The sequence below is a fragment of the Gymnogyps californianus genome, chromosome 3 (genome assembly GCF_018139145.2).
Source record: "Gymnogyps californianus isolate 813 chromosome 3, ASM1813914v2, whole genome shotgun sequence".
NCBI lineage: Eukaryota > Metazoa > Chordata > Aves > Accipitriformes > Cathartidae > Gymnogyps > Gymnogyps californianus.
Genome location: NC_059473.1, coordinates 36410450 through 36425513, shown reverse-complemented (window position 1 = coordinate 36425513; position 15064 = coordinate 36410450). Strand labels below are relative to the sequence as shown.

At 35.1% G+C, this 15064-nt stretch overlaps 1 protein-coding gene across 1 annotated transcript in view; it reads left to right on the top strand.

The window, feature by feature from the left end:
* The window catches only part of BIRC6 (baculoviral IAP repeat containing 6), a 192058-nt gene that overhangs the window by 72466 nt on the left and 104528 nt on the right, over window positions 1-15064 (top strand). The window contains 12 exon segments of the mRNA XM_050894500.1: window positions 1352-1489; window positions 2254-2381; window positions 2986-3117; window positions 5069-5284; window positions 5659-5842; window positions 6244-6399; window positions 6749-6882; window positions 8538-8691; window positions 9436-9552; window positions 11201-11355; window positions 12551-12677; window positions 13543-13653. Of these exon segments, the coding sequence (XP_050750457.1) occupies window positions 1352-1489; window positions 2254-2381; window positions 2986-3117; window positions 5069-5284; window positions 5659-5842; window positions 6244-6399; window positions 6749-6882; window positions 8538-8691; window positions 9436-9552; window positions 11201-11355; window positions 12551-12677; window positions 13543-13653 (1752 nt within the window).

Here is a 15064-nt window from a genome sequence, read left to right as displayed (position 1 = left end):
GAGGCAGAGGGGGAAGAAAAGGAATAAGCAAAAGACACTTGGAGGGAGGGGAGAGAAGCTGAATTTTTTTTTTTTTTTTAAGAGATAAAAGGAAAAGAAATACACTTGTTTGAACAGAAGTATGAAAAGGTATATACCTCACTCTGCAGCAGGCTCCTTTCTTTTTATTCTGCCAACCAAAAAGGTGTGTAGCAGTCACCAGTGCTACTCATTTCTATTCTTGCAATTTAGTCTTCAGTTCCTGTTCAGGTCTTGTTATGGGGAGGCCTCCTGTTCCTCTGCCTGCTTGGGGTGGGCTGCTTTCTGCCCATGTGGACAGGAAACTGGAGTTAACAGTCAGGGCCTGCGTCGTATTGCTTGGGCTGCCAGCAGCTACATATAATTTTGGACAAGTTGTTTCTGTGCCTTAGTTTTCCTGTTTGATCTGGAATTAATAATAGTTTAATTAAAGCTTTTTTGAGGTCAGTGCATGAAAAGTGTAGTGTAGTTAAATGTGGTTCAGCACAGTGCGCAGATATGAAAATGTGCGTATAACCTCTAGTACTAATGACTTTGCTGTATTGATACATAAAAGTATGCCATTTGCATAATGACCGTGATTAAGTGGTCATTAATTGGAGGTTTCTGGTCTTTATTGAGCACTCATGAGTTCACTTTAGAACTGTTCATTTAGATTTGCGCATGCACACAAAGATTTTTCTTGCATGATGTGTAAGATATGTTTATTTTCCCTTCTGCCTGTACAAAAATGCTGCATTTAATGTGTGAGACTGAAACAGGCAATAGCCAATCATTAGTGCTGCTGGCATGGTTCATCTAGTCTGAATTCAGTCTTGGCTCTCCTGCATCTTATTCAAATGACTACATGAAAATACACTAACAAACGAGTAAAAATGAAGGTATTTGGGTGCACGGTTATAACTGTCTTGTTGGAGCCCTGGTTGATGGAATTTCACACCATGGAATTTGAGACGTTTAATTTATGTGCTTTAATGCAAGCAGGTGTCATTCTGCATTTGGTATTTAGGAAATATAGACATAAAATTTTTGCCTTTTTTAAAAAAAAAATGCTGCTTAATTTTTAGCTTTAACAGTATAGGTGAAGCTTTTGACTTCTGACTTAATCAGACTAAGAGAACTGTGACATTTTCTCTTGCACCTGAGTTCTATACGGAATGTTTGATTTCTTCCTTCATTTATGAGTGCTCATCCTCATTTAAAAAAAAAAAAAGGGAGCAGAATCTTTGTGGCTTAGTGAAATGTGTGCCATCTAATGCTTTTTATGATTTCTTTAAAACTAGTTTGTTATGGCTTCAAAACTTTAAGGCACTCAAATCTATTTCTTTTGAAGGAGTTTTAGACATTCCCATGATCAGCTGGGTTGTAATGCTGGTGTCCAGACTTTTGGATTACGTAGCTACTGTTGAAGATGAAGCAGCCACAGCCAAGAAACCTCTGAATGGAAAAGAGAGGGAACGATTTTTGACAGGTATGTAATACCTATTATCAAAACTTGCTTCTATGGGTATTGGTTTGGGAGCTGTTCAAATACTTAAAATGTATTTTCAATTCACTTGAAAAATGAGATTTTAAAAACAGATGTTGTGATCATTTTATTTGCATTGTTGTCTGCTTCTTTACGTCCCCTTCTCCTTAGAAATATGACCTCTTTCATTTTTTTGAAGTGAAAAATACAGGATTGATTTTAGTTTGTAAAATGTCTGTATGTTATCCTGTGTCTCCGGGACCTGGCAATTGAGAGTACACCATGTTGAGACAGTTTGTATTGTGAGAAAGGGCAATAGTATGACTTCATAACTGCTTTGGTATTTACCGTGGTATTTGTATCCAGTATTTTTAAATGCATTTTTTGTCTGTTTATTTTTTTTATTATTAAAGTGGATTAGCTATGGTGGCTTTTTTTAACATCTTTTCTAAAAATGAAAACTGTAAAGCTTTTGTGTTATGGAAGCTGTTCAGGTATTTTTAGTTAGGACAGTCTTGCTTACCTACTTATATGTTTTAAAAATAATGAAGACAAGATGGTACAACTGCATTTTAAAATTACACAGAAATATTACCGTCAGTGGTGTTAGTTGCATAACACTAGGAGAGTTAGATTTTGCTTGTTTCTTTAGTATTTAGTGTATGGAGGTGCTAACCATTGCTGCAACATAAATTATTTTCTCTGGAGGTAAGTGAGATTTAATAAGATGGATTAATATCTCCTTTTTTTTTTTCTATTTCCTTTAGGAAACCAGTGGAGTTTTATAAATAATAGCCTTCACACTCAGAGCCTGAGCAGATCTACTAAAGGCAACAGTAGCCTAGATAGACTGTATTCCCGAAAGATCAGAAAACAGCTTGTGCACCATAAACAGGTGACTTCCAGCACGGTAGTGGCTATTTTCACAGAAGTATATCTCATTTATAGTATATATCATTTCTTGAAAGAACAGCTTTGGCCTTGGGACTCATTCAGCCTTGCTTTTGCATAGGTCTGATTCTGTAGCTAAAGGCTGCCTAACTGCTTTGACATTCGTCTCAAACCGTGGGGCATGGGATCTGCTGGAAGAACAGATATTGGAGTGTACTATTGCACTCTGTGGCCCATATTGGACAATAAATATAATTTACTTTCTAGATAAATCTGGGTACACCTGAGTGCAAGCACCTAAGCTGTGATTTAAAAGTTGGTAATTCTTAAGACACAAAATTTTCATTTCTAAATGCAACCATGCAGGTTTTATGACCCTGGGCATGTATGTCTTGAGCTCCTTTAAAAATACTGTTTCTTCTTAAACTTCATCTGTTCTGGGTCTGCTAGTAGCATCTTATGGTGTCTTAGTTAAAATTGTATATAAACTGTATTTTAAAAGCTCAAGTTACGATTTGAACTGAAGATTGCTATCATATGAACGTACTGATCCTTTTAACATCCTATTGCTTAAATTTTCATTTTTTCCTATTAACATTTTCTTTTAGCAACTTAACTTATTAAAAGCAAAACAGAAGGCTTTGGTGGAACAGATGGAAAAAGAGAAAATACAAAGCAACAAAGGATCATCATACAAACTTTTAGTAGAACAGGCAAAACTAAAGCAGGCTACTTCAAAGGTATGATGCTCTGAAACTAACTGACTTCTTGTCCTTCGTGTGAAAAGACCTGTTCCTGCAAAGTCATTTTTGTCCTACATTGACCTTATTTTAAAAAGTTGTTTCATCATGGCTGCTATCAAGTATATTCTGATGCTGAAAACAGCAGCCATCTGGAAATTTCTTGCACTGTGAAAAATAGTTTATCCTTCTACAGGGATTTTTTTTAAGTAGTCGTGGCCAAAATCACTAATAATCTTGTAGCTTTGGGAGTGCCAGTCATATCTTTAAGCTTTGGATAACGTATACCAAGAGAAATGTAAAATAATATTTTATATGGCTAACTTTTATGCATGATACTCCCCTGGTTGGGTAATCAGAAAATAATCATGCCAATGACTGTCTCCTCAAACTAATAAATATGACTTTTGAGAATGTTTTCTGAGTTTCTCAGAAGCTGCTTAACTTCCTAAAAGTACTTATCACGTAAGTTGTGGCATCTTGCAGTAAGCCCCAGATACTGAGAGTGGATATGATAGTTAAAGAATTATTTTGATTATGAGATGAAGTGCTGAAATTTATGGATTTCTGGAGATGGCAACATGGACTTTGCAGGGAACAAAAAAAAAAAAGTGTAAATCTTTCTAGCTACCAAACTTAGGTATCTCTTTAAATATTTACTCTCTAGTTCCAGACATACTGATGTCTGTTAGGATGACTGAAAGTAGGCCTGTGGCAAGAGATTATAGAATGTTGGACCTTACAGGCAATCTAAAGGGAAATCTTAAAACAACTTCCAGTAATTATGAGGGAAAAAAACCCAACCAAAATTTAAACAACAGCATAAAAATAAAGCCCTAAGTTTTCACTAACTCTGCTTGTCATGAGCTGTTCTTTCCTGCACTGTCTTCTGCTTTATTCCAGCAGGTTATATCAAGGGGGCTACTCCACTGGTGGCCCCCTTGAGACATCTTTAAATGAGTCACTGGCTGAAATATGCTGTCCAGCTATTTAAGTTTCACTTTATAGCAGCCATGTTGCATCAAAAAAGCATGTTGAACTAAAGAGTTTTCCCCTTGTAGTTTCTTAACATCCAGTTATGGCATTACCGTACACTTGATAGTTGCATTCCATGCAGTTTTTACTACTTCGCCTACTAATCACTTTCAGTTATGACAAGCTGTGAGTAACTTAAAACATTTATTGCATTTAGGAGAAAGCTGAAACCTTTGTGTTAGTAAATAGTTCTTTCTCTGGTCTAGTTCGGTAGCTACTACTTAAGTGAGATTATAAGAGGCGTTTGTGTTACCTAATTTTAGATTGCTTGTGTATCTGATGCAATGAACCGAGCTGCTAAATGTGTGCCCTTGGTGGATGGGAGGATTGATAGAAGCACCTTCTTTCTTCCTTTGAATTTGTAGACCCTCTGTCAAAAAGGTTGTAGTCCAGAGCCCTGATCAAGTATCAGACTAGTTCAATTTATGGTGGCTAATGGACACTTTGTACCCTGGAAGCATTAAGAAAGTTAGAAATTAGTGATGATTTATCTAATGAGAAGAACTTAGAAGTCAGCGTTCTTATAAGGGTAAATTTCCATATTAGCTATTTTTATATGCAGTTTGCTTCATGGTAACCATAGTTTTATATGCAGATGTGGAAATATGAAAGGAACTTCTAAAACACATATTCTCAATATGTTTTATGGCAAACATAAAGGCTTAATTGGCACTTGCGCGGAACTGGATAATTTGGTTATGAGTCTGTCACCTGAGATAACATGCTGCCAAAACAAATTTCTGCCAATAAAGCCTTAATTCCATTCCAGATTCTCATATATTCTTAGACTCTTTTTTTTTTTTTTTTTTTTAATTAAAGTTTTACAGTTAGTTATTGCTGCCTCAGATTTTCACTGGGAATAGATTTAGAGGTTAGTCTTAAAATGTAACTGTTGTTTCAAACGTAATTTCTGCAGCACTTCAAGGACTTAATACGCTTACGTCGGACTGCAGAATGGCCTCGTTCTACTTTAGATACAGAAGTGTCAACAACAAAGGAAACTCCAGAAATTGAACCACTTCCATTTACACTGGCACATGAACGTTGTATTTCTGTAGTGCAGAAGCTGGCACTCTTTCTCTTGTCCATGGACTTTACTTGTCATGCAGATTTACTTCTGTTTGTTTGTAAGGTAAACAGAATATGGAACATCACTCTGTAATTGCAATGGAGACCGCATTAAATTAGCTTTCTATTAGTGCTTTTTTGCTGGCTTGATGGTAAAAATTAGCTGCAGCATTAAAATTTCTAGTAATTTCTGGTGAGGTAGTTTTTCTGATCTGTCACCTTTTGTGTAACTCACGATATGAAGCCTTCAAAATTGCATAGAAAAAGTAACTTTAAAAAAAATATTTTTGTATAATTACACTTGTAAAATTCTAAAATTTAAGCTAGTAAAAATACCTGATTTACTTGTAAGCAAAACCTAATAATCATAGAAATTAAAGCTATTACAGATTTTCATAGTGTTAAATATGAATAGGCATATATTTCTTTTTTTTATAGGTTCTTGCTAGAATTGCAAATGCTACAAGACCAACAATTCATTTATGTGAGATTGTAAATGAGACTCAGTTGGAAAGACTATTGCTGCTTCTTGTTGGAACTGACTTTAACAGAGGAGACATCTCTTGGGGAGGAGCATGGGCTCAGTATTCTCTGACTTGTATGCTGCAGGATATTCTAGCAGGTTTGTTTTAAGTTCATATTTTTCAGAATGTACGTTACACTTGAAACTTTCTTCCTTTAATGTTTTAGGGGGTTTTCTATTATTATGTTAGAATCTGCTGACACTATTAAGATAGTAAAAAATAAATTAAAAAATCATAAAATTGAGATTAGTGTGTGAAAAATGCAATTTAAAATTGCAGTTACAGTCAATCCTGAATTAGTGACTTGTGCATTGAAAAGTTAATATTTATATGACCCTGATTATTTGAAAATTATTCAGAACTCCTCCCCTTTAAGAAGTAGCCCTTGAGAATTCAGAGCTAGATGAAGAAAAACAGACAGTTGGCCTAGACACTGGGATGTTAATTTGTAACTGGAATAAAGCTTGAAATGGAGTTGTCTGCTTAATCTAATACATAGGAGAGTTGTTGGCACCTATAGCAGCTGAAGCTATGGAAGAAAGTGCTTTGGGAGAAGATGCTGGAGCTTCGGCTGGGGATTCTGATGACTCCCTCCAGCAGTCCACAGTTCAGTTAGTGGAAACGATAGATGAGCCTTTGACACATGACATCACAGGTAAATTATTCCATAATCTTGACGTATATATGTATACTGAAAAAAGTAAAGAAAACCTTTGCTGTTACTCATCTATCAAAATACCAGTAAAGAATTTTTGGTGATAGGATAATTAGTTTCTGAAAATATAGGCAGAATATGAGCAATTCTTCAACTTCGTTTTACATCTGATCAGTAAAAAATGGTTATTTCTCCAATTATTTAAAAAAGGCAACTTGATTGCATTCATTAACTTTTTCCACTAAGAGCTGTAATATTAAAAGCCTTAAAATTATCCATTAAGTGTATGATATATCCCTGTTTTATAATTTGTACTTGGTAGTATTAATACTTTTTTAATCATTCAAAGGTGCTCCACCTTTGTCATCTTTGGAAAAAGATAAGGACATTGACCTTGAATTACTGCAAGACCTGATGGAAGTTGATATTGATCCTTTGGATATTGATTTGGAAAAAGATCCCCTTGCAGCCAAAGTCTTCAAGGTATGACATACCTGAGTTTTCAGGATAACCTTTACATGTGAAATAGTAAAATCCTTTCTCTGTTACACTTCTTCATTAGTGGCAATTGATGTCTTAGACCTGCTTTTAGCTTTTTATAAAGATCTAATGTAGAATGACAGGAAAGAATGTAAAGATTGCGTTCACATCTCAGATGTATTCATATCTCAGTTGACCACAAAATATTTTGCTTTTGTATGAAGATATGTGTATAAACAAGAGGTTCTGAGTTTACTCATACTTTAGCACATGCTAAAGACAACAAAAGCTTAAGATAAAAGAAAAATAAGATCTAGTCTTGTCCTTTTTTATTAAGAATAGAGTGCCATTTGCTTCTGCAATTGATCTTAAGAGTTAATATTGCTAGTATTGTGTTTAAAAAAAAAAAAAAAGTCACCAGTAGCTAGTGCTCAGACCAGCTTCAGACTATGAAGAGAAGCAACTAACTTCAAAACTTATTTCACTGTGGAACAAGAAAATTATTAAATGCTTTCATACTTAAAATGGAAGCTAAACATATCAGAGGTAGTAAAATTACATTTAGTTGTAGTAGTATATTGTCAAGGTATATTAAAAAACAAAAATATTTTGGTTGTAAAGAAACACGACTGTTCATAATAAAATGTTGAGTCTCTTTTCTCTGTCCATAAGCATGATGCTCTCATTTGGCGTTTTCCTGTTCCTCTCACTATTGACTTAAACCTTCAGCCTCATTTGAATTAACCTAAATTATCTTTCTCACCACTTCCTCAGACAACACTAAATTTTCTTTTTTTTTCCATATTCCCTCATATGTCCTTCCACTGATTATCTATCATGTAAAGATTTTTTTCTTTAAATCTCACCCTACCAAAAATTCCACTTATTCCTTAATTTTTGTGTTACTGATGTTTCCCCCCTCCATTATTCTGCTATCATTTCATGTGGCAGTACTCCTTAGTCCACTTCATCCACAGGTATCTTCATGATCTTATTGCCTGATTGGATGTCCTCTAAAAAACAGCCAGAAAAACACTTCTTCATTCTTAATCCTCCTTAAGATTTGCTTCTGTATCTGTAAAATGGCAGCTGATATTAGATCTTGCCATTAAAAAGACAGGCATACACAAATTGCCTTCATACAGTCTTACATTACTATTTTTTTCTTGTGATCCATATGCTTTCTTAGTGTCTTAAATTATGACACTAGACTAGAGATTATTCAACTCTTTCTTTTGCAGAGCCCAGTACAAATAATCCCTGAGCCTCACTGAGGCTTCAAGGTACTTTAATAGTACAATTAATAATATAGTATTCTGTCTTGATAAATAACTTCTCAAAATATCTTTGTGATACTCCACTTACAAATTTAAAATATGGTACAAATGTGTGGATAAAAACTGATGATAACATTTTCAAATTGGCTTCTTGAATCTTTTAGCTAACTACATTGCTGGATTTTGACAATCACTAAGGATTCGGTAGCTTATACTGCAATAAAAATTGGAACAAAATTTTCTAAAGCTATTGGATCCAATCTTCTGGTTTTAATTTTTTGTAACTTGTTGTTAGTCATTACAAATTTTTTTTTTGTACTTGGGCAGTCTAAAGAGTTGCTGTTTATTTTTTTTATTGTTTTTTTGTTTGTTTTTTTTAAGCCTATAAGCAGCACTTGGTACGATTACTGGGGTGCCGATTATGGTACCTACAATTACAATCCTTACATTGGAGGCGTTGGAATTCCAGTTGCAAAACCACCGGTAACCACAGAGAAAAATGGATCACAAACTGTGAGCGTATCAGTCTCTCAAGGTAAGCAATGAACTAAAGTTCTGTTCAGGGTCTCTTTTCTGTGATACTGTATTTGACACTGTTGCATATCAAATTATGTTAACAATCTCTACATGCATTAAGTGGAAAGAATTAAATTTTCTATATGCCACAGTTTTTCTGTGAGAATATTATGTGACGTTCATATTTAAAACAGCCTAACAGCAGAAAATCTCATTTTCTAACTTTTTTGAACACACACTTATAGGCAATTTTAAATCATTCGTGTTTTCTCAGGAAATTTTGGAAGCTGTTTTCTAGTTGGCTGATATTTTGAATAGTTGGCTCTACCCTAAGGAATGAGGTGGCATACTTGTTTAGTTTGGAGGGGTGCTACTGAACTGGGGTGATAGATCTTTCCTGTGCCACACTGGGGAAAAACAGCTTTTTGGCTCTTGTTTGAGAGCTATTACCTTAGGAAAAACAGGATTAAACATATGCAGATTTAGTCATGTGTGATATTAAAGTGACTGTGTTTCACAGAAATTTAGTATTTTATTAATTATATATTTCACGTCTATAAGAATCTTATGTTCAGTTCAGAGTATAAGTTTCTACATTCTGCTTCCATCATATATAGAAGTGAATCTTCCTGCTAGTGACACTGAGATTTTTTTTCAGTTTAATGTGTCTGTGTATCTATATTGCTTGCACAGAAAATTAGAGTAACTAATTATATATGTCTTTGATATAATTCAGTTTTACCCTGTTTGTTGCCTTGTGTAGCTTTAGATGCACGTCTAGAAGTTGGACTTGAACAGCAGGCTGAGCTGATGCTGAAAATGATGTCCACCCTGGAGGCTGATTCCATTCTACAAGCATTAACAAACACATCTCCTACATGTAACTACATGTTGTCAAATCATTCTCTTCACATAATGACCATGATGCTTTGAAATTTGTACTAATTTTTTCTGCAGTCACTTAGCAGCTTAGAAAAAGTTATATTTTCCTTGAATTTTCTTGTTAGGCCGAGCTTTAGAGATATTTCTTTATTCAGACTTTTGAATTATGTGTATACATATATTTAAGACATTTTGTGAAACTGATCAAATATGCAGGATTTCTTTTACAGTGCATTATACTACAATGGAGGAATTGTTTTCATTTTCCGATCTAGGTTGCTGTGGTTTAACCCCAGCCAGCAACTAAGCACCATGCAGCTGCTTCCCCCTCCCCCCTCCTAGTGGGGTTGGGAGGAGGAGGGGAAAAAAAAAAAGTAAAACTCGTAGGTTGAGATAAGAACAGTTTAATAACTAAAGTAAAATAAAATACACTACTAACTAATAATAATAATTCTAATAATTATTATATTAAAATACACTACTAACGAATAATAATAATAGTTACATTAACAATAATTGTAATGAAAAAGAATATAACCAAAAAAAGGAAATAACACCCAAGAAAAGACAAGTGATGCACAATGCAATTGCTCACCACCCGCTGACCGATGCCCAAGCAGCAATCTGCCCCTCCTGGCCAACTCCCCCCTGTTTATATACTGGGCATGATGTTCCATGGTATGGAATACCCCTTTGGCTAGTTCAGGTCAGCTGTCCTGGCTATGCTCCATCCCAGCTTCTTGCACACCTGCTTGCTGCAGAGCATGGGAAACTGAAAAATCCTTGACTTAGGATAAGCACTACTTAGCAACAACTAAAAACATCAGAGTGTTATCAACATTATTCTCATACTAAATCCAAAACACAGCACTGTACCAGCTACTAGGAAGAAAATCAACTCTATCCCAGCCAAAACCAGGACAAGCTGCAAGTGAATGTTAAGTTTCCTGCTTTTGTGAAGCTTCATTCGTGCATTCATTGTGAGATTTTAGCCATTTGAAAGCTGCTTTGCACTTGACAGTTTCACTTATTCAGTGATGAAAGTGAAAATATTTGAATAGAGTTTTGAACTCAGCTGTTCAGTAAGCTTTATGTTATAAAAACACTCACGATGCCAATTTACTTTTGAACGTATTTTCAGTGAGTTGTACTGCCCATCTTGTTAAGATGTGCTGCTTTGTAGCTTTCCGGGTACCTTAATGTGCATGCAGTCATTAGTTGAATATCTGATGATGGAGTAGGTTTAGTGACATCCTCAGCCTTTATTCTCTGGAATTTTATTATTGACTGCAATAGTTTTATCATAATGCATGAAAGAGATGTTCCAAGTGTTTGTCTTACCACTGTGTTATCAGGACACTCCTGTAATAAGTGTTTAGCAAGAACTGTGAAAATTTATTTGTATGGGCTCACTTTCCAAACAGTTTTTGTGAAGATGGAGATGTCTGATATTCAAGTATGCCTTTTACAGTATGGTAGTCAGTAGTCCAACTCAGCTGAACACTACCTTGAAGATGTTCTTGTAAATTATAAAATAAGTGTCTTTCCCTTAAGTATAAAATGCGAGGAAATAAATATAGGATTACTTTTAGCAACTTTCACAAAATAATCCATGGAAGGATGGTACTTTTTGTTTTGTTTTTTAGTAACCCAGTCTCCTAGCGGAACAGATGATTCATTGCTAAGAGGATTACATGCTGCTAACCAAAATGCCCAGTTGATTGTACAGTTGTCATCTATACCTATGCTGAGCGCATGCTTCAACAAACTCTTTTCCATGCTACAAGTCCACCATGTTCAGGTATAGAATTCTGAACTTTGAAATGTTTTGATAGGATTTCTCTCTAAATTTGAAAGTTGTTTTCCTGTACTTCTTACTACTTAGGATGCAAGTAACCTGTTATGTTATATGCTTTATTGCTTATGAAGCTGTCATGGACAACAGTACCAATAATGTAATAGACAGGCTGCTGAAAGCTTTTATCGAATAAGACAGTTCTTGTTACAGTGAAAAAGTGGGCATACATTTTCATATTTAAAAACAAGTTCATAAGTTCGCTGAAAGATAATTGTTAGCTTATTAGTGAAGAGTGTCACTAAGTGTGCAGTCTGCATCTGTGGAGGTTTTCAAAACCCAGCTGGATAAACCCCTGAGCAACCCAGTCTGACGTCTTCTTTGGCCCTTCTTTGAGCAGAAGATTGGATTGGGTAACCTCCAGAAGTTCCTTCCAACCTGAATTATCCAATGATCCTGAACGTTAAAATTAAAAATGTGCTTTTTGAAAAGTCATTGGTTTAGCAACGCTTTCTTGATATGTACAAAGGAATGCTACGCATGCTATATATGAGTGATTAGGTGCCTGCCTGCCTGTTTGTATTTTAATTGGGTGGCTGACTCATCCCTCAATCGTTCTTTAAATATCTCATCCAAAATACAGTTTGTGGTGTAAAGGACCTTGATGCTTCCCCAGAATATCTAAATAGTTATTTTCCTCAGGGGAGTTATTCAGACTGAGCATCAGTGTCTCTCTGATAGTAAAGGAGGTTTCCCAGTAATTAAATTGGCCTTTTGAATAATTTTGGTTGATTGGTAAACATCACTTGACTATATTGAGACATTCCAAAAGCTTACATGCAAACCAGTGTTACAGGTGTAAGGTTATGATACAGACATTTCTGAGCAGTGTGTAAAGCTGCTTTCTTTTAACATAAGTTTGAAGAAACTTCTTAATAGAAACTTAACTGTATTTAGAAGAAATCAATTACTAAAACATAGCAGAAGCATTTGCTAGTTATGCTGAATTTGCCTTGAATATTATATCAGAATCTTCAAATCCGGTAAAGGAGAGAGAGTGAGTGTGTGTTATCAGTGAAACAGTAGCAGCTGAGAATGTAGGTAAGGCTTTTAAAATCAAAACAGATAACCTTTTATGCTCTGGAGTTCTGGAAAAACGCTTGAGTTTGGTCTGATAGTGGTTTTTTCCCCTTTTTTTCAGCTTGAATCCCTTTTACAGTTGTGGCTCACATTAAGTCTGAATTCCAGCTCCTCTGGAAGTAAAGATAGTGGTGCTGATATTTTCCTTTATAATGCTAACCGAATACCTGTCATTTCCTTGAACCAAGGTAAAATACATTAAATATGGGAAATTTTATTTTCAGGAAGTGTAAGATAAGATTTTTTTTTTTTTTTTTTTAAAGTACTCAATTTCTGCTAATAAGCAAAAAGTATTACAAGAAGTATTCTTGATAAAATCAGTGTTGGGATAGTTTCTGTGTTCTTATTAAAGAGCTCTTGGGCTTATTATCTTCTTAACATGAAAAATGTGTAGCTAGTATGTAACTGAGAGATGATTCCTTGAATTTGCATAATCTACTCAGAAATTAGATTGTAAAATTTGTGGTTCTTAACTCATCATTACTCCCAAGAGGACTTTTTAAAATGCACTTCTTAGTCTAAGGTGAGCTGTACACCCGTATGCACTTCTCTGACAAATTTCTTCTCCTTGTATACCATCCTATAATCTCTTTATTATCAAAGGAGTCGGCGGAGGGTGGAAGCCCTGTTACTTTTTGGCATCAGACTACTAATCTAGTACAAAGACATGTCAAATTATTTTTTTTCTATAATATGTTATACTGTATAGTTTAGAAAATCTGTGGTATCTTGTGGTGATAGTCCAAAACATTAATGCCTGCTATAATGAACCTGTTACGCTGACTTCCATGGGAGCATTTTGAAACTCATTTCTTTGCATAGTCTTCTCTGAGATGTCAGGGTCTGGGCACTGTAGAAAGTTCTGTGAGCCAGTTCCTGTGAAGTGTTGGTGAGGCTTCTTTTCCTAATTTGTCAAAACAAAGTAAATACAACAAACGATAATATTAATAATAATATTAACAATAATAAATGTAGCACCTTACAGTAAAAAATAAGACATTTATAGTAATACCCTGAAGATTAAAGCTTGGAAAAACATGTTTTTCTTGACAGCTTCAGTAACTAGCTTCCTGTCAGTTCTGGCATGGTATCCTAATACCTTACTCCGGACATGGTGCCTTGTGCTTCATAGCCTAACTCTCATGACAAATATGCAGCTTAATGGTAAGTTTTGGGGTTTTTTTATGTTGCCTGTTTGAGGGACGTACAAATGAGTATTGATTCCCATCCAAAAGACTACCAGAATTTTCCTTTTGTCATAGAAGTACTTTTGTTGGTTCTCCATAACTTCAGGCTTTTCAAGAGTGGGCTCCTTGAATTACTTGTACCATGGGAAACTGAAACTCTAGTAGTAAAAGAAAATGTCATTGTAAGAAGGTTGGCAGTGTCTTCTAAAAATGAATTTTAGGACTAGCTAATGATCCTTGGGAATTAGCTTTGTACTATGGGAAGAGGTAGCAGAGAGGAATGATTAAGGTGCTATGAGAGAGATTGATGTTTTTCTGATACAGAAATGATGCTGCCCCTTTTCCCATACTCACTGATAGAACCAGGAGCTACGTAGGTTTAAGAGCCGATCAGATAACTTCTGTGCCAGGATTCTTCAGTAGCTAATAATTCAAGATAATATTCTGTTTCAATGGCACTGAGTTGTCACATTTAAGAAGTGAAATAATATCTGTTCAGTTCTTGACAATTGAAGGTGGGATCCATCAGAGCACTTCTCCAATCAATAATTTTAGTTTCCGTGTGCTTTAGTTCAGAACTGGGACTAATAATAGTCTCTTAAGCCATTACAGACAGTGTCTCACAGGAGTTTTCATCAACTTATAATTTTCAAGATCATGCTTTCCAGGAGAGATAGGTGTTTGGATTTTTTTAATATATACAGCTGGTAGAGAGCGAACCATTTAAAGACAAGTTGGTCCTGAGACTGGTGAAATGTAAGTGACATGTCAGCTTTCTTTGGAGTCAAGTTTCTCTTGTATCCTCTTTAATTCTGTAATGTTTTAAGCTATGAAGTACAAATTGTTCACGTATCTTCACTGTATTGACAGGTTATGGTTAGGGTTTTTTGTTTGGGTTTTTTTTGTTTTTTTTTTTTTTTTTAAACTACTAAGATGTCAATTACAGTTCATTGGGAATAATTTAGGTTAGTCTTGCTAGATGTGTATGGTTATAAAATGAGGTTCTTTCCCCTTTTAATACCCAAAATACAACAAGCCACCAAATGCGTTCATTTGCAGAATATTTTCACTGATGAAAAAACCACCACCACCAAAAATATTTTATTCAGATGATTTCAGGTATAATGAACCTCTTCAGATGCAATAAGCAAGAAGGCACCTCTTCTTGACATAAGCCTCATTAGATAATCATATTTGCCGTTTCAGAAACTGAAAAACAACTTAGAGGTGTAGCCACTTATAGATGATTCACTAAACTCTTTTTGCAGGTGGCCATTTTAGCACTGAGAAAATCCCACTATCGCTATTTTTCTAAACCATTGGATCTCAAAGCCTTCTCAGAGAACCTCCTTCTTAAGTTTGCTTTATTTAGTTGAAATTCGTTATTG